General features: G+C 44.3%; 1 protein-coding gene across 12 annotated transcripts in view; it reads right to left on the bottom strand.

The window, feature by feature from the left end:
• Nucleotides 1–14,418: 14,418 nt before the first annotated feature.
• Nucleotides 14,419–22,240, bottom strand: part of TTC3 (tetratricopeptide repeat domain 3) — a 144,139-nt gene continuing 136,317 nt past the window's right edge. For all 12 annotated transcript variants that reach the window (XM_007183754.2, XM_007183757.2, XM_057545599.1 and 9 more), the window contains 4 exons: nt 21,603–21,729; nt 21,290–21,424; nt 17,087–17,179; nt 14,419–15,934 (listed from right to left, as the gene is read on the bottom strand). In XM_007183754.2, the coding sequence (XP_007183816.2) occupies nt 15,860–15,934; nt 17,087–17,179; nt 21,290–21,424; nt 21,603–21,729 (430 nt within the window). In that variant the 3' untranslated portion in view covers nt 14,419–15,859. The remainder of the gene's footprint in view (nt 15,935–17,086; nt 17,180–21,289; nt 21,425–21,602; nt 21,730–22,240) is intronic.

The raw sequence follows: 22,240 nt of genomic DNA, 5'->3' as shown, positions 1-22,240 counted from the left end.
AGAAAGTGGCTCTGCCTCCTCAGACTGACAACTTAGGGCGGCTCCGCAGGCCCTACTGCTGCCCACAGAACAGCTCCCGGCCTGACGGGCCAGCACGGGAGGCAGAAGTTGCTGAGACAGCAGTGGGAGGGTCAGCGAGAAGACAGGAAACCAGGGCCGCCACAGAGCCCCAAAGCCAGCGCCCCAGGCCCCCGCCTCCCCGAGACGGGAAGGCCATATTAGGGCTCTTTGGGCTCCACATTCACAGGCTTGGTCCCCAGGCTGGCAGAGCCTCAGGGCTTTGGTCAGAGCAGCAGGCATGTGGAGACAAGCTGTAGAGTCCATCCTGCACGATCATTTTCCTTTCCTCTCCTCCCTGTCCCCCGAGGCCCTTGTCGGCCAGCTGCCGTGTCAAGGGAGCACAGGCCCTGCCAGGGGCGCCGCTCCAGACGCCTAATGACCTGCCTCTGGGGCGGTCAGGCTGCCCTGACATGCAGAAGCTTTTTTTTTTTTTTTTTTTTTAAATAAATTTATTTATTTTTGGCTGCGTTGGGTCTTCGTTGCTGCATGCGGGCTTTCTAGCTGTGGCGAGCAGGGGCTACTCTTGGTTGCGGTGCGTGGGCTTCTCATTGCGGTGGCTTCTCTTGTTGCAGAGCACGGGCTCTGGCGCATGGGCTTCAGTAGTTGTGGTGTGAGGGCTCAGCAGTTGTGGCTCGTGGGCTGTAGAGCGCAGGCTCAGTAGTTGTGGTGCACGGGCTTAGTTGCTCCGTGGCATGTGGGATCTTCCCGGACCAGGGATCGAACTCGTGTCCCCTGCATTGGCAGGCGGATTCTTAACCACTGCGCCACCAGGGAAGCCCACGCAGAAGCTTCTTGAGACAGAAAAAGCCAACCTCTTTTAAAGTGTGGCACAGGGAAAAAGCGTTAGGATATAAGAGAGTTCACTATTGGAACTTAAATCTAAAATCCTTTGACCACTCGAGAAAAAAAATTACAGAAATATATAGGAAACAATTCTCTTTTGCCTTTGAAGTGAGACCATAAACTCATTCATTTATTTATTGTTTCTATAACTTCTTTCCGTTTTCTAAGCGGAAACCCCTGTTAGGTGCTATGGGGAATATAAAGGTAACTAAGGTGTCGGCAGGATTTCTTGGATTTCTGAGTCAGGCAAGGTTAAGTTGAATCCATTCCTTTTTTTGCCCGGCCTCGTCAAAATCCAAATTTCCCCTCAATATACTGGCAAGTTCCACGGGGATTTCTGTCCTCAGAGCGGCTCTTGCTCCGGGTTTCTGCTGCTCTGACACCTCAACTGAATCATGAAACTCTTCTTCAATCTGTTCCTTCCACAAAACCTTGCCCTACACAGATATGTAATTGCGATATATGTCATGAAGATGTGGGAGGGTTGGGAAGTAGGAGTCTGTATTACAGAAATGCAAACAACTTCAAATGGTGAGTTAGACATCCTGTTTTTTAAATGCCCTCCAGGACTTTCAGGTCCCATCAGAACTGAAGAACAGGTATAGGACCTATTCCCTCACAATAAAAGAATATAAAGCTGGACAAATAGGAAGCAATTGCTTTTGGACTTTGGATAAAAACTATCATAGGACCATGATGACCCTGGAGGAAAGTGGAACCTGAGGTGAGTGCAGACTCACCATGGCTTTCTGCCTGGGGACACTTTCCAACCCGGGGCACAGGGAAGGGGCCTGACAGCAGCTGGGCTCTCCACTGGGGACAAGTAAGAGAGACTGGAGTTCAGGCCGCTGAGGTGGCTGGAACCCGCAGGGCAGGGTACAAGAGAGGAGAAAACCTGCACAGAGAAGGGGCTTCAGAAACTGCCATCGAAGTTCCCTTGCACCTCAGCCAAATGCTAAGCTGTGTGTGTGCGGGACAAGACTCCACAGGCCTGGCAGAGAACAGCTCCTGGGGGCCGCGCGATGAGGGGAGCTTTGGGAAATCACACAGTGCTGGAGTTCCGACCAGCCAGAGCGGAGACACCTAGCCTAACAGCCCGGCCATTTAGTTGAGACTCCTCCAGCCCCAGGACAAGGGCCATCTGTCCCTCACAAAGCCTCCTCACAAGACCGGGACGGTTAAGCTCTATCAGCAACTTAACTGCCTTTCAGCATAAAACTACACATTTAAGGGAAGACAATGAACTACAGACTCTCAACAGTGGAGTATCCACAGTATCAAAGTACATAATCCAAGGGAGTCAGTGTTTAATGGGGACAGAGTTTCAGTTTGAGAAGACGAAAAGTTCTAGAAATGGATGGTGGTGATGGTTGTACAAAAATATGAATGTACAGTTGACCCTTGAACAAAATGGGTTTGAACTGCATGGGTCCAGTTAGATGTGGATTTTTTTCAGTAAATACTATAGCACTGCACAATCCACGATTGGCTGAATCCATGGATGTGGACCCTCACATACAGAGGGCAACTGTAAAATCACACATGGATTTTCAGCTGAGGGGGATGATGATATCAGTTATTCACGGGTCAACCGTACTCAATGCCACTGAACTGTACACTTAAAAATAGTAAAGGGACTTCCCTGGTGGCGCAGTGGTTAAGAATCCACCTGCCAACACAGGGGACATGGGTTCGATCCCTGGTCAGGGAAGATCCCACATGCCGCGGATCAACTAAGCCCGTGCACCACAACTATGGAGCCTGTGCTCTAGAGCCCGCGAGCCACAACTACTGAAGCCCACACACTCTACAGCCCACGTGCCACAACTACTGAGCCCATGTGCTGCAACTACTGAAGCCCGTGCACCTAGAGCCCGTGCTCTACAACAAGCGAAGCCACTGCAATGAGAAGCCAGTGCACCGCAACAGAGTAGCCCCCGCTCGCCGCAAGTAGAGAAAGCCGCCTGCAGCAACAAAGACCCAATGCAGCCAAAAAAAAAACCAGTTAAAATGGTAAAGTTTATGTTATGTACATTTTACCACAATTTAAAAAAATGCCTTCTAAGACTACTGCTTCCAGGAATAACAAGGATAAGAGGTGCTCTCCTGCTCAAAACACTGAAACACCAGAAAAAAAAAAAAAAAGAAACAATGATACGCAGACACTGGGCATCAGGCAGCACAAGACTAATCCTCCAGAAAGGGGAAAAAATGAGGTGAGCCATATAATGTCCCCAACTTACTGTATGGACAGAGTTTCCAGACTATAGTATAGGGAGTGGAAACCCCAATGGAGGCCCGTGGGCTCCCTGAATTGAGGAAATGGAGCTGAGAGTCGAAAGAGGCCAAGGCAGCCAGAGTTGAGAAGGCAGAGTACCCAGAGAAAAGGAAATCATACAGAGAGTCCCAGAGATTTGCAGAGGGTCCCCCTTGAGTCTTCAGCTGAGTACTGATCAACACATGCAAATAAAGAAACTAACAGAGTGGAGAAAGAATCACTCAAAAGGACTGGAGGGAATAACCCCTATGCTTCACTCAGGACCAGGAATTGTCCCAAACAGCTAGAATACAAAGGTTTGTAATTTACAAGGCATCAGATAGAATACTCAGAAGGTACTGCTACAGTAGTAAAGAAAAAAATAGCCCCAGTTAAAATCTACTCTAGTCTGAACTAACAAAGTTTAAAGCAAATGACAAACGTATCAAACTACTTCCAAGTAACTTAACTACACTGCAGAACAAAGCTCAAGAATATTTATAGGTATAGAAAAATATCTGCCATACAATAAGATAAAAGCTATACTGTCAAGCATTCAATAAAAAATTACCAGACATGCAAAGAAGCAGGGAAACATGACCCATAATGATGAGAAAATTAATCAATAGAAACAGACCAAGAAAGAGTATTGATGATAGAATTAGACAAGGACATTAAAAGTTATTATAACCATATTCCAGAAGGTAGAGGAAATGCTAAGCATGTTAAGTAGAGACACAGAAATACTGAAAAGACCTAAAGTGAACTTCTAGACTTGAAAATTACAATGTCTGAGATGAAAAATACATTTGGTGGGATTACAAACAGATCAAACACTGTAGTAAAAAAAATATTAGTAAGCTTAAAGACATACGAATACTACCCAAAATGAAACAGAGAGAAAAAAAAAGACTGAAAAAAATGAACATAATATCATTGAGCTGTAAGATAACTTCAAGTAGCCTAATATTCCTGTAATTGGACACCACAGGAAAAAAAGGGAGAAGAACAAGAAAAAGATTTGACTAAATAATGGCTGAGAGGGACTTCCGTTGTGGTCCAGGGGATAAGACTCCAGACTCCCAATGCAGGGGGCCCGGGTTTGGTCCCTGGTTGGGGAACTAGATCCTGCATGCATGCCACAACTAAGAAGTCTGCATGCCGCAACAAAGACCCAGTGCAGCCAAAATAAATAAATATTTCTAAATTTAAAAAATAAGAATGGCTGAGAATTTTCTAAATTTGATGAAAATCATAAACCCACAAATCCAAGAAATTCAATGAACCATAAACATAAGAATCATGAAGAAAACTAAATCAAAGGCACATCATAATCAAAATGCTTAACACCATTGATAAAGAGAAAATCTTAAAAAGCAGCCAGAGAAAAAAGGTACGTTACATATGGGGAAGCAAAGATAAGAATGACATGAGACGTCACACTGGGAACAAAGTGACCCCAAAGACAATGAAGCAAATATATTTAGAGAACTGAAAACAAAAAGCTATCAACACAGACTTGTATATTCACCAAAGATATATTTCACAAAAAGGTGAAATAAAGAGTTTTTCGGATATTTAAAAGCTGAATGAATTCATCACTAGAGGACCTGATTCACAAAAAATGTTAAAGGAAGTCCTCCGGGCAGAAGTAATACCAGAATGAAATCTGTATCTACATAAAGGAAGAAAGAATACTAGAAATACTACATACATAAATATAAAAGAGAGTTTTCCCCCTATTTAAAAAATCTCCTTAAGAGATCGTTGCCAAAACTTCGAAGTTCTTACCCCCTCCCAACACACACATGTAACTATGTAAGGTGATGGATGTGTTGACTAACCTTATTATGGTAATCACTTTGCAGTATAAAGCTGGGAGGGGGGAAGAAATCATTGAGATGCATAGCCTTACCTATTAAAAAAATACAAATCAAAACTACATGAGATGGCATTTCAAACCCATTAGGATGGCTATAATCAAAAAGATGAGAAATAGCAAGTGCCAATGAGAATGTGACGAAGTTGGGACACTCATACATTGCTGGTGGGGATGTAGAATGGTGCAGCCAGCCACTCTGGAAAACGGTCTGGCGGTTTCTCAAAAAGTTACATGTAGAGTTCCCATGTGACCCAGCATTTCCACTGCTTGGTACATACCCAAGAGAAATAAAAACATATGTCCATATAAAGACTTGAACATGAATGTTCATTCCAGCATTATTCATAAAAGTCAAAAAGCGGAAGCAGACAAAATGTCCATCAACTGAAGAACGGATAAATAAAATGTGGTGTATTCATACAATGGAATAGTATTCAGCAATTAAAAAGAAACAAAGTACTGATACATGCTATAAAATAGATGAACTCTGAAAACATTATGCTAAGTAAAAGAAGGCAATCACAAAAGGCCGTATATTCTATGATTCCATTTATATCAAATGTCCAGAATAGACAAATCTATAGAGACGAAAGTAAATTAGCAGTCATCTAGAATTTAGGAGGATGGAGGAAATGGGAGCGACTGTTAAAAGATATAAAGTTTCACTTTGGGGTGATGAAGATATTCTAAAATTGATTGTGGCGATTGTTGCACAACTCTGCGTATACTGAAAACAATGTAATTATACACTTTAAATGGGTGAATTGTATAGTATGTGAATTATATCTTACTAAAGTTGTTAGAAAAGAGGCAGTTGACTGTTTATAACAAAAACAATTGCAATGTATTATAGAGTTTATAATTTATAGGGTTTAAAATGTACAGCAACAATAACACAAAGGCCAGGAGGGGGAAATGGAAGAATACTGTAGTAAGGTTCTCATAAGAAAACTAGCATGATATTATCCATATTTGAAGGAAGTTAAAAATGCATATTATAAATCATAAATCAACAACTAAAATCAAATAGATAATAAACCAAAATATTTAATACACAATTACTCAAAAATATGGCAAAAAGAGGAAAGTGGGAATGAAAAGATACTACAAATGGGAAACAAATAGCAAGATGGTGGATTTAAACCCAACAATACCAACAATTACATCAAATATAAATGTCCAGACACCCTAATTAAAAGGCATAAATTGTCAGGTTAGCTAAAAATGTAATACCTAACTATATGCTGCTTACAAAATACCTAGTTTAAATATAAAGACAATTAGGTTAAATGTAAAGGAATGGGAAAAGATATACTGTTCCAACACTAACCAAAAGAAAACTGGAGTAACTATGTTAATATAAGACAAAGTAGATGTGAGACCAAAGAATATTACTGGAAATAAAAAAACGGCCATTTCATAATGATAAGGAGTCATTCATCAAGAGGACATATACTAAATATTTACGTACCTAATAACACAGCTTCAAAACACACAAAGTAAAATCTGTTAGAACTCCAAGAAGAGAGAAATCCACAATTACAGTCAGAAGTTTCACACTCTAATTGGGAGAACAAATTGACAGAAAATCAGAAAGTATATAGAAGGCTTGAACAACACTATCTACTAATTTCACTGCTTGAGTGACATTTATAGAACACTTGACCTACCAACAGCAGAATACATATTCTTTTTAAGTGCACATGGAATGTTTGCCAAGTTTTGGCCCTATATCATGGGCCATAAACCAACTCAATAATTTTAAAAGGATTCAAATCATACGAAGTATGCTCTCTGACTCATGGAAATAACAAAATTAATAAATTAGAAATAACAAAAAGATATATGAAAAACCCAAAATATTTGGAAACTAAATAACATACTTTTAAAACAACCCAATGGGTCAAAGAGAAAATCAAAATCAAAATTTAAAAGTATTCTGAACTTAATCAAAATGAAAACACAACAATCCAGGTCCAGATGGGTTTAATGACAAATTCTACCAAACATTTATGAAAGACACAGTACCAATTCTACACAAACTCTTTTAGAAAATCAGAAAGGAGGAATACTTCTAAACTCACCATAAGAGGCCAAAAATAACCCTGTTATCAAAACCAGAGGAAAGACATTACCAGAAAAGATAATATAGACTAATATTCCTCATGCACATAGACGCAAAAATTCTAAAACAAATTAGAAAATCAAATTCAACAATACGAAAAAGGATGGTTAAATGGGATTTATCCCAGGAAAGTAAGACTGCCTGAATATTTGAAAGTCAGTCAGTATAATTTACCATATTAACAGACTGAAAAAGGAAAACTGTATGACCATCCAAATGGACACAGAAGAGGCATTTGACAAATCCAACATTAATTTGACTTAAAGCAAACTCTCAGCCAATTAGGAATATAAAAGAACTTGCTCAATCTGATCAAGGGCATCTATGGAAAACCTACATTCTTAGTGGTAAAATATTGAGGGCTTTCAGAATACGTGGTGGGAGAAGTTTCTGTTGCGGCCTGGGAACCTGAGCTCTTTTGGCTGCAGGGGAAGAAGTGTCCAGCAGATAAATAGCTAGAGAGGCAAGTCAGCCCAGCAGAGCAGGGACAAATCCTGACTCCGACATTTTCCAGCTACGTGACCTTGGGGAAGTTATGTAACCTTTGGGGTTTGTTTCCTCACCTGTAAAACGGGGGTAAGAGTTAGCTCTGCTCTGCAGGGTACTTGGGAGAAATTAAGTGCTGCGATGTGTGTAATCGCTCCGTGCAGTAGCCAGAACATTCTACTACACTTGAGAAACAGTCATTCATGAAAAGCATGTTGGGAGACAGTGAGGGGCAGAGGCTGTGTCTGGGGGATGTGAGGAAGGTTGGATGGGGGCTGGAGGTACCAGATTCGGAGGCCGCCAAGGCCAGTTTGCAGTGGTGGCTCTGACCCTGAACTGGGGTGTTTTTCTAAGTGTTTATTGAGCAGCTAACTCTGTACAAGTACACTCATTAATCCTCATTATACACGTGAGGAAACTGAAGCTCCAAGAGGTGAAATAATTTGCCAGCCACACCACTGAAGGGATGCAGGCAGTGTGGCAGGAAGAGCGGGGAGGTTCCGGTGCCAGCCCGCGGTGCAAGCACTGGAAGGGGGCCAGCTGCTGCGGGCCAGGGGCTACGTTAGGCCCCGGTGTGGGAAGTGAAGCGGGGACGAGGCTGACGACCGGGCGGTGGAGGGTAGCAGTGAATGAAGGGGCTCAGGCCTGGATACGTGGACCCACCGGTGTCCCCAGAGCCCTCTAAGGCAGATCCGCTGAAGGCAGCTCCTTGGGGCCTGACTGGGCCCAGAATTTCCAGTGACTGGAGGGGGATGGGAATGGGGCCGGGACGCCCAGGTTGGAAGCAAAGGTTCAGTCAGGAGGCTGATGGAATGCAGTTGAAATGGTATCAGAAACGCCCCCTGCCTGGCCTGGAGGCGGTCCTCTGTGACTCTACGTCCACACGCAGAACTGAACAAGGGGTCACCTGCAGGCCGCTCTGCCCGCCAGATGCTGACACACAGCCACGTCGGCTGCTCTAAGGCCCAAGACCCAACCCCTGCCCCGGGTGCCCTGTCCCTGCCCTGGGAGCCTCCCACCTCTGCACAGTCCACCAGAGCAAGGGGCAACACTGGCTTCCTGCTCTCCTTAGACGCCAGCGGGTCCCTCCCTGCAGGCTCTGTTCCTGCTGTCTGTCTGCCTGGACGCCCTCCCTTCTCTTTCCTCTGAGCTCCTTGCCGTCTCCTTCAGGGCTGATGTTACCCCTGGCCATTGTCTAGAATCGTGACCCTCTCCTCCCATACACACTGCTTTCTGGCCGCATTTTTCTCCAGATTACCAGAGACATACCAAATACCTACCTACCATCACAGTTGGCGCCGGCCTCCCCTACTGGAACGTCGAGGGCCTGAGGCTGGGCCTCTCATCGCTTCCGTTCCCTGTCGCATCTCCAGCACCTAGAACAGTGCCTGCACGAGCTAGATAGAGATTTGACGCATGAATGAATGGACAGCCCATTGAAATGTCAGGGCCACGTGACTCACCCCCAGAGAGCACAGCAGGGATGAACGGAGGCTCCCTGGGAGACGGGAAGGGGCGACAAGGCCCCTGTCCCCCAGGAGAGGTCCACAGTGGGGACAAGGAGACATAGGCTCAGTCGTCTCATACGGGCCCAGGAAACATGTTTGATGGCCACGTCCCTCACAGGGAAGGGGTGTAGCAAGTGCTAGGCCTCAGCTGTCAAAGGTCTGGCCAATTTAAAGGTTGTGGTAGTTTTGAAACTGGAAGCAAAAGCAATGTGGCCTCCAATGAGGCCCCAATAAAAGCCTGAGCCCTGCTGGCACTGGGACAGCAGAGAGCGTCAGGAAGCATAATGTCGATCTGTTCAATTGCTTTCTTTTTTGGGAGGCTGTTGGCTCACCCCGCTAGAACGGGGTGGCACTTCAGGACACGAAGCTTGGAGCTAGTGACAGGTTTCTTGGAACTGGCAGCAGGGAGATCTAAATTAAGACCTTTCTATCACACCAAATTAATAGTAGCTGAAATAGAGCGCTCAAGAAGTAGGCAAAATGCCTTTATACATAACTTCTGAAAAGTGGAGAGAAAAAGTTATGAAAACAGAATGGTATTTATTCACTCGAATCCCAAGGTATTTGCTGAAAACAATGACACCTCTGTTTGACACAAAAATACATGTGAGAAAGAGCAAGGCTTTCTCTTTGAAGTGTCCTGCCACAGAGGCCCGGGCACTCAATACTAACTGCTCTGCTGTGCAGGCTCTTGTGGCATGCCGAGGGCTGGCCCAATTTCAAGGGGCGGGCAGATGCGTCAGTTGCCTCTGGCTTCGAGTTGTCCTCGTGGTTGTTTCTTGTTTGACCCTCCTGAAGCACACCTGCTCCGGATCTACCTGCAAGCTCTCGAGGCAGGGCGTCGCCAGAGGCGAGAAGGGGGCCTTCCTTGGTTTTCAGCAGAGGAGGGCCTGCAGCAGGGCCGGGAGAGATGGGGGAGCAAAGCTGCTGTGGGCGAGGCTGACGCGGTGACGGACTCTGGGCCTCTGACTCTGGTCCAGCACGTCCTGGGCACTGCGGTGAGCAGCGTCTTCTCCCCAGGATGGGGCCAGGGTGGGGGGCGGCAGGAAGCAGCCACGGCAGTAAGAGTGAAGACCTCCACCAAATGGAGTCGTGGGGAGGGACTCATTCAGCCTGAATCGCCTCAGAGGGCTTACGTGTTAAAGTCCCCTAATCACCAGGTCAAGTGTGAAATGAGAAAGACACAAAGGGCAACTTCAGTGCCATCAGACAGGCTTTTTCTCGTACAGACAAGACTCCTGCTTTCACAAATTCTTTGCGGTGGGTGGGGCCCTTATATGTAGCATTTGCCAATTTCTGTGGTGTAAATACTCCCACCATAGCCAATTTCAAGCCGTCTATGTGACACCTATGTAATTTCTAAGGTATCTATGTGACACCATTGAACAGAGTTGGGAAGAGATGCATAGAATCCCATTACGTAGTATTTCCACCCTACAGACACTATATACATCAGTAACCAGCAAAAGCATGAATAATAAACTGTAGTAATTAGGAAGTAATTGCTTTTGTTTTCTATATAATTAATTTTAAGTTTACGTAATTCAACTCTTAAGAGTAGTTTGTGTTTAACAGCCAGCTCACAAAAGTCCTGAAAACCTAACAACTGGCTCTTGTTACTGGGGCCAGTTTGAGCAGACTCCAGCACCCCAGACCTCACCCACGCCAAGGATGCCAGCACCGGTTCTTGCAAAGGGGACGGTCCTCCATGCTAGTACCAGGCAACTGCAAGAGGACTGGCACCACATTCCCAGCAAGGTGTGGTCTGGCTTTCTTCCTCTCAACTCGGCAGCAATGACGAATTTGGCATCAGGCTCACTTCCTCACCACCCGACAGAGCAACTTCCCGAAGGCCCGCTGGCGGGCTGCGGTCCCTGCTGGGAGGCTGCAGGAGTCGGCAACCCAAGGAGGGGGCACCTGTTCCACGGTGGGGCGTTCAGGTCACTCCAGGCCTCTGGTGGGAATGTAATCTAACAGCTGTGAGGGCCATGCACCCAGGAGCAGGACCAGCTTTCCCATGAGCTTCGCCAGGGACCACATACTCACTATGCCTCTGGGGCCCAGCTGTATCAGCTTTGTCTTGCTTTTTACACTTGCTATTCAGTTTTACTGAAAACAACAGAAAAGTGCACGCACTTTTCATGTACCGCTCCATGAATTTTCTCAATGACTCCGGTCAGCACTGCTCAGCTGAAGACTGCAGACCATTTCCAATGCCCTCTCCCTGTCTGCAGCATCACCTCACAGGTAAGGATGCTGACCTCTCCTACCAGTTTCCAGTTCTCGAAACTCACATAAAGGGAATTCTATTTTGTTTTGCTACTTTGGCTCAGTACTGTTCGTGAGAATCATCTGTGTAGTTTTGTGCAGTAGTAGTTCCTCCATTTCATTGCCGAGTATTCCATCATGTGAATAGGCCATGATTTGTCCATTCTATGTTGAGGGACATCTGGATGGTTTCTAGTTTGAGGCTATTATGAATGAAGCGAGTATTAAAATACTTGTACTACGGCATGCATTTCTGTTAAGTGCGTGCCTTGGGGTGGGACTCTGTCATAGGGTTCTACAGTATTAGCCGTCAGTCTTTTTTTATTTTAGTCAGCCTGGTGGGCATCTATGTCACTGGTTTTAATTTGTATTTCTCTGATGATGGATATTGAACAAATTTGGCTATCAAAATGCCTATTAACCATCTGGGTATTTGTGAAGAGCCCATTCAAATCTCTAGCTCATTTCTAAATATACCACCTTTTTCTTAACATCATTTTCTTTTCTCCTTAACATTTTAAAATATATTCCGAAGCCTTTGTTGGAAGTATTAAAAATTTCCTCCACTTCATAGCTTGACTTGATAGAGTTCTTAATTGTAATGATACAAGTTATCAGATTTTTATCTTCATGGTTAGTGCTTTTCATGTCCTAATAAATCTTTGCCAAGGCCAAGAAGACTGTGTTTTCTGCAGAAGCCTTATTATTTTACTTTTCATATTTAGGACCACTGGAATCCACTGGAATCCATCCATTTGGAATTGATGTTTATATATGGTTTGAGGTCAAGCTTCATTTCTTCCCATATGTATGCCCAAAATTAGTGTTCTTAATGCGGCTAAAAACTTTTTTCTGATTATTGATGGTTGTCTCATTAGGATTTTGTTGTTTACTAATGTTTAATTTCTGGATTTTGGCTGAATATCTTATCTTTTTTTCTTTCACCTTTAAAGGGTAAATAGGAAGAGACAATATAAACTGGAGGTGATGGTAATAACAGCTCTCCCCCCACACCGGGGAGCTGGGACCGCATGCCTCCTCCACTGGGGTGAGCCTGCCCAGGCCTCTCCCGTGCTCCAGTACAAACCCCCAGCCGAGCCAGGCATGGAACTCTGGTCCTAAAACCAAACTGAACGGAAAAGCTACCTCAAAACTGCTCATCCAGGTGATCTGGGAAAGCCACAGGTGAAATCATCCTTTGCTACAGAATCATGAGGTCACCAAAGTCAACTCAGGGAGATTTCAGGAACAAAGCTGTTATTGTTTTTTTTCAAAACGACTTCGAGGTGATTTGATCTCTTCTCGCTCTTTTCTCTACTTGACTACGTTCCACAGTCTAGGCTACACTGAGGAAATCTCCTAATCTAACAAAGCTTTTCTTACACAGGACCACCAAGCTCTCTCCCTGTGCAATTTCCAGGCCCTGACCTTAGTAACAATCACTGGCTCCCCTTTATCGCAGGTTTATGTGCTAGGCACTAAGCTAAGTACTTTACAGGAATTTTATTATTAATCTATACACCTTCCTTGATACTTCTTTAAAGCCCTTCTCAGCACCTGAAATTACATTCTAAATTTGTTTACTGTCTGTAACTGCAAGACAAATTTCACAGTCCTTGTCTCTCCTTCACTGCCCTATCAGGATGTCGAGCGCAGGGCCTAGCGCACAGGAGATGCTCAGTACACATTTGTTTTCACTGTTGTCCAGGGTTGCCCACCCTTCTCAGCAAATCACTGAAGGTATATGGCTACTTGAAGGTGGACGTGTCCTCTAAGTAGATCATGTCAGGGTGAAGAGGAGAAAAAGGGATTAGATACAACCGATGATCCATTCTTCTTACAGTTATTTTTTTAATAAAGTTTGATGATTAACGTTTATTAATCAAGTTTGATGAAAGTTAAAACACCTGAAATGTATTTCCTATTTCTTCACGAAGGGTCATACTGGAGATGGTTTTGGTCCTCATTCAGACAAGCCTTTCCATCTACGTCACTGTCTTCCCTTTTTATCAGCCTCATCAGCAAGTACCTCATATGTTGATGAAAGAAATTTCCACCTTGCTGTTGTCTCTTTTACCTGTTTCCTTTAATCCATTTCTCCAGAGAGCGACATCTGATTGAAAAACTACCTAAAATAATTTTGTTGCTTCAGTTTTGTGGTGTGATCACTTTTCCCACCTGTTTCCACTCTACAGTCTTTGAAATTACCTTAAAAGTGTAGTAACATTTTGCAATGCTGGGTACCACTTCAATTTTATATTGGATTATGCATTATTTATAGCATAGATTAAACTTTTCAGCAGGGAAAATAATCCAAACTCTTAGGAACAGTCACTGTTTTAAGTTATACACTACTTTCAATTAAACGCTATCGGAGTAAAGACACAGACTGATAATATTGGCTTTTTTCAGTCATCTCTTAGTGCTCAGCACACCAGAAGGTCCTCTAAAAGGGAAGCCCTTCTCATGAATCCACAAGGACCAAAAGGTCCTTGAAATCTGGCCCCATCTAAAACATCCATAAGCATATTTGGTCCATGCCAAATGGTTTTGGACAGGACCAAATATCAAGGACATTTTGGTGTGGACCAAATGTCTCCTACCCATCCACAAGTACCTCAAAAGAGTCAATACTGAGAAATGCAATTTGATTAACTTTAACATTTTCACGTGTATTCACGTGAAAAACCTCTTGTTCTAGCCTAAACAGTAAACTCTACCATCTCTGTATAATCTTTGCATTCACAAATTTCAACAGCCAGTCTTGTGAACTCGAGTTTAGCAACCTCTGTTTAGGCACAGAGGATGTGTTCGATCCGGGCTCTAAAACGTCCCGAGACCTCTTGGTTAGACTCCTCAGACATACCACGGCTCTTCTTTCCAAATGAAGTCCCCTTTTAAAATGTCAGCGTAATGTATGTCTTGAATTTTCAAGTAGAATACTTTAAATTATTTGACAAAGAACAGATAACACGACAGTAAACTGATGCTATTTTAGAATGCTTTTTATTTCGACACTTACAGGATGTGTGTAAGGCATGTTCACAAGTATTTGTTTGAAGTTATGTACAAAACACGTTCTCTCTCTCTCTCTCCAGCTGCTCTTCTTTCCCTTTGTACCTGCTGCTACAAACTGGACCCTGTGTATCTTCATATCTACAAGTCCTCAGTTATTTTGAACATGCAGACAATGTTTTAGGGACCTGCTTCAAAATATGGAGGAAGCTTCTATGCACTAAGTCACTAAGACATCAAAACTCACAGGGAACCAAGGCAGAGGGAAGCGACCAAATCAGCTCATGAACTTGGGGCTGTGAGCTTCTAGGGGGTAACAAAGAACACACGGAAAAACATTTTTTGACCCTTCCTGTTTGAGAGAAATGGAATGTGTCCACAATTCATGTTTCTGTATTTACTACTACTGCCTATGAAGTCACTAAAGAGAACTAATTTTTTAACAGTTTCTAATGCAGTTACAGGTTTGTTCTCAGGCCACAGTACAAGAGTGCATGCATTACTCTACACAAATGTCAAACACCGAACAATTGTAACAGGGACACCTCAGGACTGTCTAATTACACAAGTGTCTCTTTTTGGTGGTAGGATAAGGAAAGTGCCCACTGTGTGCTAGACAGAGACACCCGAACACTTGTCTAACTCATAAAGAGGGACAACATCACTCATGAGAACAGTGAAGTATTCAGAGTAAGTTCCCAGTGTGGGGCTGGGATAATGAATACGGAGCCTCAATTTTAGGGGTTAAAAAAAGTCTTGGCTGATGTTAATAAGTTTTTTGTGTGATTTTCAAAAATCATTATGTCTTTAAAAGATGAAAAACAAGCACTTATAAATCTACTGGGGAGAAATAAAATAATGAAATGAAAAATCAAAATCACATGAAGGGGAGATCTGAATCTTTTGGTCTGAATCAGCCAATATTTTAACATTAACCATTCAAATGTGGTTTGCTTAAGCCCATTTTTTAAAATGCAGAATCCTTAAGGAAAAATGTAGGCATCTGTTTAGGAATACTGATCTCAAAAAACTTCACCGTGGGGCACCGTAACAGGTCGCGGACGTCCACTTATCACTTCCGCCCTGCTCTGGGGCGCCCCCCGCACTCTCCTTCCGTCGCAGAGCGCGCCTCTGCAGCGGCCCCAGCAACGTGAGGGTGCGGTCACACATAACGTCATCAGCCACCATCTGGCAATTAGTACGTGGCTAGTCAGAGTTGGGAAACTACTTACTGTCAACTATATGAAAGATCTCCATTTATTAGCGCTGTGACACACGGTGCAAAGAATCTTCACATGTTGCTTTTTATGTCAAAGGTAGTATATCGTTATTCTTCCAACTCAACAAACAGTACATACTCTTTAGTGAATTGTAACTACCTAGAATAGTGGGTGGGCCTCTTCCGGAAGGGCAGGCTACTCTTCTGACAGGAGATCACGAGCCAGGCAGGCTGGGCAAGTGCTCTGCTCCTTAAGCCACCGCTTGAAGCACTGAAATGAGGAAAGACAATTAGCCAGTGCCTCTAGGAGCACATGGACCCTCAGCCCTCCCGGACCGCTCACCTCAGCAGACACGGCTCACCTCACTGTGACACCTGGTAGGGCCTGGGGCCACCCAACACCCAGGGACACCAGAGCCTGCTCAGGGTAGGGGTCTGGACCAAGCTCCAGGAACAGAGAAACCCAGCTCAGAATGTGACCTGAACACTCAGGGTCTGACCCTCGGGCATGGCCTTGCCCTCCCATCCCCCCACACCCTGCTCCAGTCTCGTGCTTCAGCCGCCCTGACTTCTAGAGGCTGGCCCTTGGACTCACCCTGTCTGTCTGGTCTTGTTCCTTGCCCATCCCACCAGCCTGCACGCCACACAGCCTCACTGGAGCCTGTCTACCCAGCGTGCTCCCGGCTGGCCTGCTGCTGCTACAGAGCCGAGTGTGTGTGTAAGTTCGAGAGCCCAGGCAGGATACCCCTTCCCGGGAAGGAGGAAGAAAGCAGGCCACGCGGGAGACAGCAAGCTGTCTGGACTGTTTCTAGCGAGTATACTGTGTGTATCCCTTTTCTCAGGGATTCCCTACACTGACAGGGCAGAGACCTGATCTGCTCTAACCCAGCAGCAGGGGTGCAGGACAAATGCTCACAGCACCCAAAACACCACAACAGTTACCACAGATCTTGGAAGGGCACAGGCCAGAACGTCCCAGGATCAGGCACAGTGCACCCAGTTAGGCTTAGTTTCTCTCCTCTAAAATGTTAAACTGACTTCACATACTGCACTGAACTGACAAACTGCTGCACTGTGTGCCTGTTTGACCAGGCATATAAGAAACTGATGCGTATAGAAAACTGACTTCTAAGGAACTAGTATTGCTTTGACTTTCAGCAACTGATGGAGCCAACTGCTCTTTTCCACTCATGACACAGAGGAGAGGACAGTGTGCACAGCGCACGCTGCGGGGCCCAGGAATCCGCACCCCTTCCTGCAGCATCGCTGTCTGGGGGGGAGACAATCATCACAGACATGAGGAGCTTTAGAAGGTGCTCTGAAAATGCAAGTACTGAAGCCTAGAAAACAAAGTCCCTTTTTATTTTCAAAATACTCCATAGTCAAAAGGCATGACATGAGGATGGCCAAGGAGAATTCTTACCCCTTTGTGAAACTTGTGCCCACATTTCAGCACACGTACATTTTTGGATTTGAATACTTCTAGGCATATTTCACAGGAATTTGCACCGGACACCTGTGGAAACAAATGCATCTCAATAGTAAAGAATAACTAAATTTCTTCTTACTACATGAGCTCTTCTTACAAGTGGCCTTCCAGAACTTTCACAGCTAAGGTGGCAAATTATTCTCAATTATAGTTAAGGAGACTGAGGGAACAACTTATTAATAACATTTCTTAGGAAAAAATAAAGTTTTAATTTTCTCAGAGAAAAAAATGTTTTATGTGGTTAACTCATTCCCAGCTAAAATACTACAAATATCTACTTACCCCAACCCATACCTAAAGTATGGTACTAGCTGAATATTACAAATTAATTGTTCATCTAATTATCTAACAGTTGGAGACAGTAATAAATTATGACATCTCTACACTATGGATTATCATGGGGCTGATTAAAATCATGACGGAATTCCATAATCCTTGACGTGGAAAGTTAGTCACAAAAACTCTCTGAATAAAAGTAGGCTACAGAACAGTATGTATCGTATGAATATATAATTCAATTTTTTAAAAATAAAGAGAATGTGTATATATAGAGATGCCTAGAAAAGAGTCTGGAAAGATATAAAATGTTAACAGTGGTTACTGGCTACTTTTGGTTGAGAGATTTAACTTTTTTCTTTGCTACTTTTCTAAAGTTTCCATGAATGTGGATTACTTGTATAAATCAAAACAAAACGAACTGATGGCTCATTCAGCAAACATCCATGGTCAGGGATTGTGCGGGGCACAGTGACGCAGAGATGAATGGGAGGGCTTGCGGCCCTAGCCGCTCACAGTCTGGTGAGCACAGACAGCGTGTTCCGTGTGAAAGCAGAGTGCCACCCTAGAACACCAGGCATGAAGCTCTCCCTACAGCTCACAGCATTCACCCCACACCGCATCATTAACTTCGACTCTCACTCCCCGTCTTAACTCTGAGCACCCTGAAGGCAGGAAATGGCCTTGCTTACCTGTGCTCTTAGCAGCTGGCAAGGAACCTGGCCCCAAACTGAGACTCCATAAACTGTCAAGAAAGTGAATGAATGCAGCCCTGGCAGTGGGTTAAGGTCAGGGAGTACAGCTGGGGGCAGTGCCTGAAGGCTATGAAACCCTGAACTGCTGCACGGGGTTTTCTGTCTTTCCCATGGCACTGTCGCCGCTGCAGCAATGGGACAGATGTGCTCTCACTCCTCTCTGCGGCCCCCCAGGGAAGGGTCTGGGAGGAAATGGAGGCGTCAACCCTGGGGAAAGGGCAGGTTAAGGCCTCTGCAAAGTTCAGAAAAATCCACGGTTAACTTGACCATTTCCTAGTATGGAAAAGTGGGCACAATATATTTCTAATTGAAAAAAAAAAACCACAAATATATGTACAGTTGACTAAATTCACATATACACACAGATACAAAAGAGTTTAGAAAAATATATACTGATGTGACAGCACTGGTTACCCTTAGAGGGTGGGTTTTGGGGTTCTTTATATGCTCTTTTTATTTGGATCTTCTATTATGAACCACAAAACTTTTGTAATTTAAAAATACAAAGCAGGGACTTCCCTGGTGGTGCAGTGGTTAAGTATCTGCCTGCCAATGCAGGAGGCATGGGTTCGAGCCCTGGTCCAGGAAGATCCCACATGCCGCGAAGCAACTAAGCCTGTGCACCACAACTAGTGAGCCTGTGCTCTAGAGCCCGTGAGCCACAATTACTGAAGCCCACACGCTCTAGGGCCCACGAGCCACAACTAATGAGCCCATGTGCCACAACTACTGAAGCCCATGTGCCTAGAGCCCGTGCTCCGCAACAAGAGAAGCCACCGCAATGAGAAGCCCGCCCACCGCAACAAAGAGTAGCCCCTGCTCACCGCAACTAGAGAAAGCCCGCACACAGCAACGAAGGCCCAATACAAACAAAAATAAAATTTTAAATTAATTAATTAATTAATTTTAAAAAATACAAAGCAAATTACTTCGAATTTTTTAAAAACTACCTATGATTAGCAAATTAAGTCCCAGTTTCAATACATATTATTCTTTTTTTTTTTTTTTTTTAAAGTTTTACTTGATTTTATTTATTTATTTATTTTTATTTTTGGCTGTGTTGGGTCTTCGGTTCGTGCGAGGGCTTTCTCCAGTTGCGGCAAGCGGGGGCCACTCTTCATCGCGGTGCGGGGACCGCTCTTCATCGCGGTGCGCGGGCCTTTCTCTATCGCGGCCCCTCCCGTCGCGGGGCACAGGCTCCAGACGCGCAGGCTCAGCAATTGTGGCTCACGGGCCCAGCTGCTCCGTGGCATGTGGGATCTTCCCAGACCAGGGCTCGAACCCGTGTCCCCTGCATTAGCAGGCAGATTCTCAACCACTGCGCCACCAGGGAAGCCCAATACATATTATTCTTATAAGTCAGCTTTTACACCTTTATTACTATCAACATCAACCATGAAGTAGAAAGCAATCTCTTTCCAAAAGGTGATTATGGTCTATCTTGGGATGGCCAACAAGCACACAGACGCACGCGTGCGCACACACACACACGCACACAAAGGAGTTCACACGCACACTCACACATCAATGAGAATGCCAAGAAGTTGACCTGGTTGTTCGACCACAGAGCACGTGACCAGCAGGAACACCCCTGAGAGAGGGAGGGGACTCCAGCCAGGCCCTGCAGGAATGCTCTGCATGATCATAAGCTTTCCCTTTGGGGTGAGACCCTCTGGGACCTGAGTGTATGTGATGCAGAAAGTCTCCAAAGGGTAGCGGAAAGTGAAAATGTATGGGAGGCATAAAAACGAGTTCACAAAAAAGATTCATTGCTTAGCTCAAGTCAGCAAACCAGCGCTCTTTGTGCAGTCTTGCACTGCTGACTCCACTATGGGGCCTGCAACTCTTCTGATTTCAATTTCACCTGAACTGTGATACTATAGTTGGACAAAAAAGGGAAATGTGCTCTACACCAGAATTCAATCTGGAGCCCACGGCTGTGAGCCGCCCAGGTGACCACCTCTCTTTCAACCACACGTTCAGTCCCTAATGCACAGTCCCCAGCATGAGCTGGTCAGTGTGTTGAGGACGCTGCGCTCCAATCGAAGGAAGGAACACTGGCAAGATGCGTGCGTCACCTGTGCCTCGGATTCCTCATTCATAAAGACAGTTATAACGCCCTATCAACTGACACCACAGACAGAACAGTACTTTATAAAAAGTTCTGTGGAGCTTCCCTGGTGGCGCAGTGGTTGAGAATCTGCCTGCCAATGTAGAGGACACGGGTTCGAGCCCTGGTCTGGGAAGATCCCACATGCCGCGGAGCAACTGGGCCCGTGAGCCACAATTACTGAGCCTGCGCGTGTGAAGCCTGTGCTCCGCAACAAGAGAGGCCGCGATAATGAGAGGCCCGCGCACCGCAATGAAGAGTGGCCCCCACTTGCCACAACTAGAGAAAGCCCTCGCACAGAAACGAAGACCCAACACAGCCATAAATAAATAAATAATTTAATAATAAAAAAAAAATTCTGTGTAACTGTAACATTCTCATTGTCTGAGAGGACAACAAACAATCTAAATCAGTGTATCAAATTAAAGGCAAGTTAATTTAATGGGCTCATTCCTGTGTGCCCCCTGCGCTCCTTGAGGGGAGAGAGAAGGGAAGCAACCAGCCTTTCCCAAGCACAGTGCTTGACTCTGCCTATTCTACGGCAGCACTTCATCCCCACAACGACCCAAACAAGCAGATATGATTCGAGCTCACAGTGTTACTAAGTGATGGAACCAAGTCTGTGTTATTCCAAAGCCCATGGTCACACATAGAAGAAAATTATCCAAAAATCAATTTTTCCAACTATTCACACTTGATATAAAAAGTGAATTTATATGACCATTCACAGGCCCAGTTCCCACAATGTGGTCACAGCTCTTCTTGTCACTACACGCAGGGGCCCCGAGCTACCCGTAAAAATGGAGAGACAACCTCGCCATTCACTGGCTCTCCTAATGAAACACTCAAGTACGTCTAAACTTGGTTTCCAATTTCAAGATCAAATAAATTCAATCTAGAAAAATGGGGCTAAATCATGGATTAGTAGTTCTGTTTCCTTCTTGTTCTTCATCAGAAGAACAGCACTGACTCTACGGTCACACATGCAACACTCACAGGGACGTCGTCTGTCCTCTGCCCCTTGCTTTTGGGTGATGATCCAACAACCACGGAGGGCGGGCCCTGGGTGGCCCTGGTCACAGAAGCAGCAGAGCTGGGCTCAGATGGCCTCCTATCCTTTCCTGGATTTGGCTGCAGCAAGAACATGGAGCAGGGAAGCAAGTTCAGTTACCCAAAAACTTGACCCTCTTCTGTCTACTAAATTGCTCTCCATTTTGGGGTTGGAAGCATTTTTTCCCACAATTCTCTTATTTTATAAATAAATAAGAATAAAGTGGAACATTTTATTGAATCTAAATGAAATACTGACCTTTTTCTTTTTCTCTTCATCTAGAATGTGTTCTGTCACTATTTGGACAATTTCGTCAATACTCAATCCTGAGAGCGAGTTCTTGTTTTTGTTTCTCACTTTTTTAATAAAACCAGCAAGCTCGGTGCTGAAAGGGAAAGTGGGGATAATGTCAAGAGAAAGTTAAAGTTTTCTGCTGCAAAGAAATATTATGGGCCAATATTAACCCAACAGCAAAAAGAAACAAAATCAAATACACACAAATAATTCATTTGTAAACAACAGTTACTACAGAGAGCAGCAAAATCACTCTTTCAAAGCACTATGAAAATTCCAATATTATTTCTAAATATTTGTTCTAATAGACTTTCAAAGTAACGGTGTATCTGATAGATCCATTTGAGATCTCCATCTCTACTTAGAAACCTGACTTCTTACAGCCTGGATATCCTGTAGCTTTAAGCAAAATCAATGAATGATCAGACGCCACTGGATCTGACTTGAAATCAATAAAATCTCTTTCTATCTAAGAACAAACTAGTTTTGTTGACTTCTTCCCTTTAAAAATGTAACCAACAACAAAGTTTTCAAAGCCTGAGTTTTTCATAGGTAGCAGTGGATGTGATTTATATCGTTAATCAGTAGGAACTTGGTATCTG

This window comes from Balaenoptera acutorostrata, chromosome 4, assembly GCF_949987535.1.
Source record: "Balaenoptera acutorostrata chromosome 4, mBalAcu1.1, whole genome shotgun sequence".
Taxonomy (NCBI): domain Eukaryota; kingdom Metazoa; phylum Chordata; class Mammalia; order Artiodactyla; family Balaenopteridae; genus Balaenoptera; species Balaenoptera acutorostrata.
Note: the sequence above shows the minus strand (reverse complement) of the source record. Positions and strands in the feature narration are given on the sequence as shown.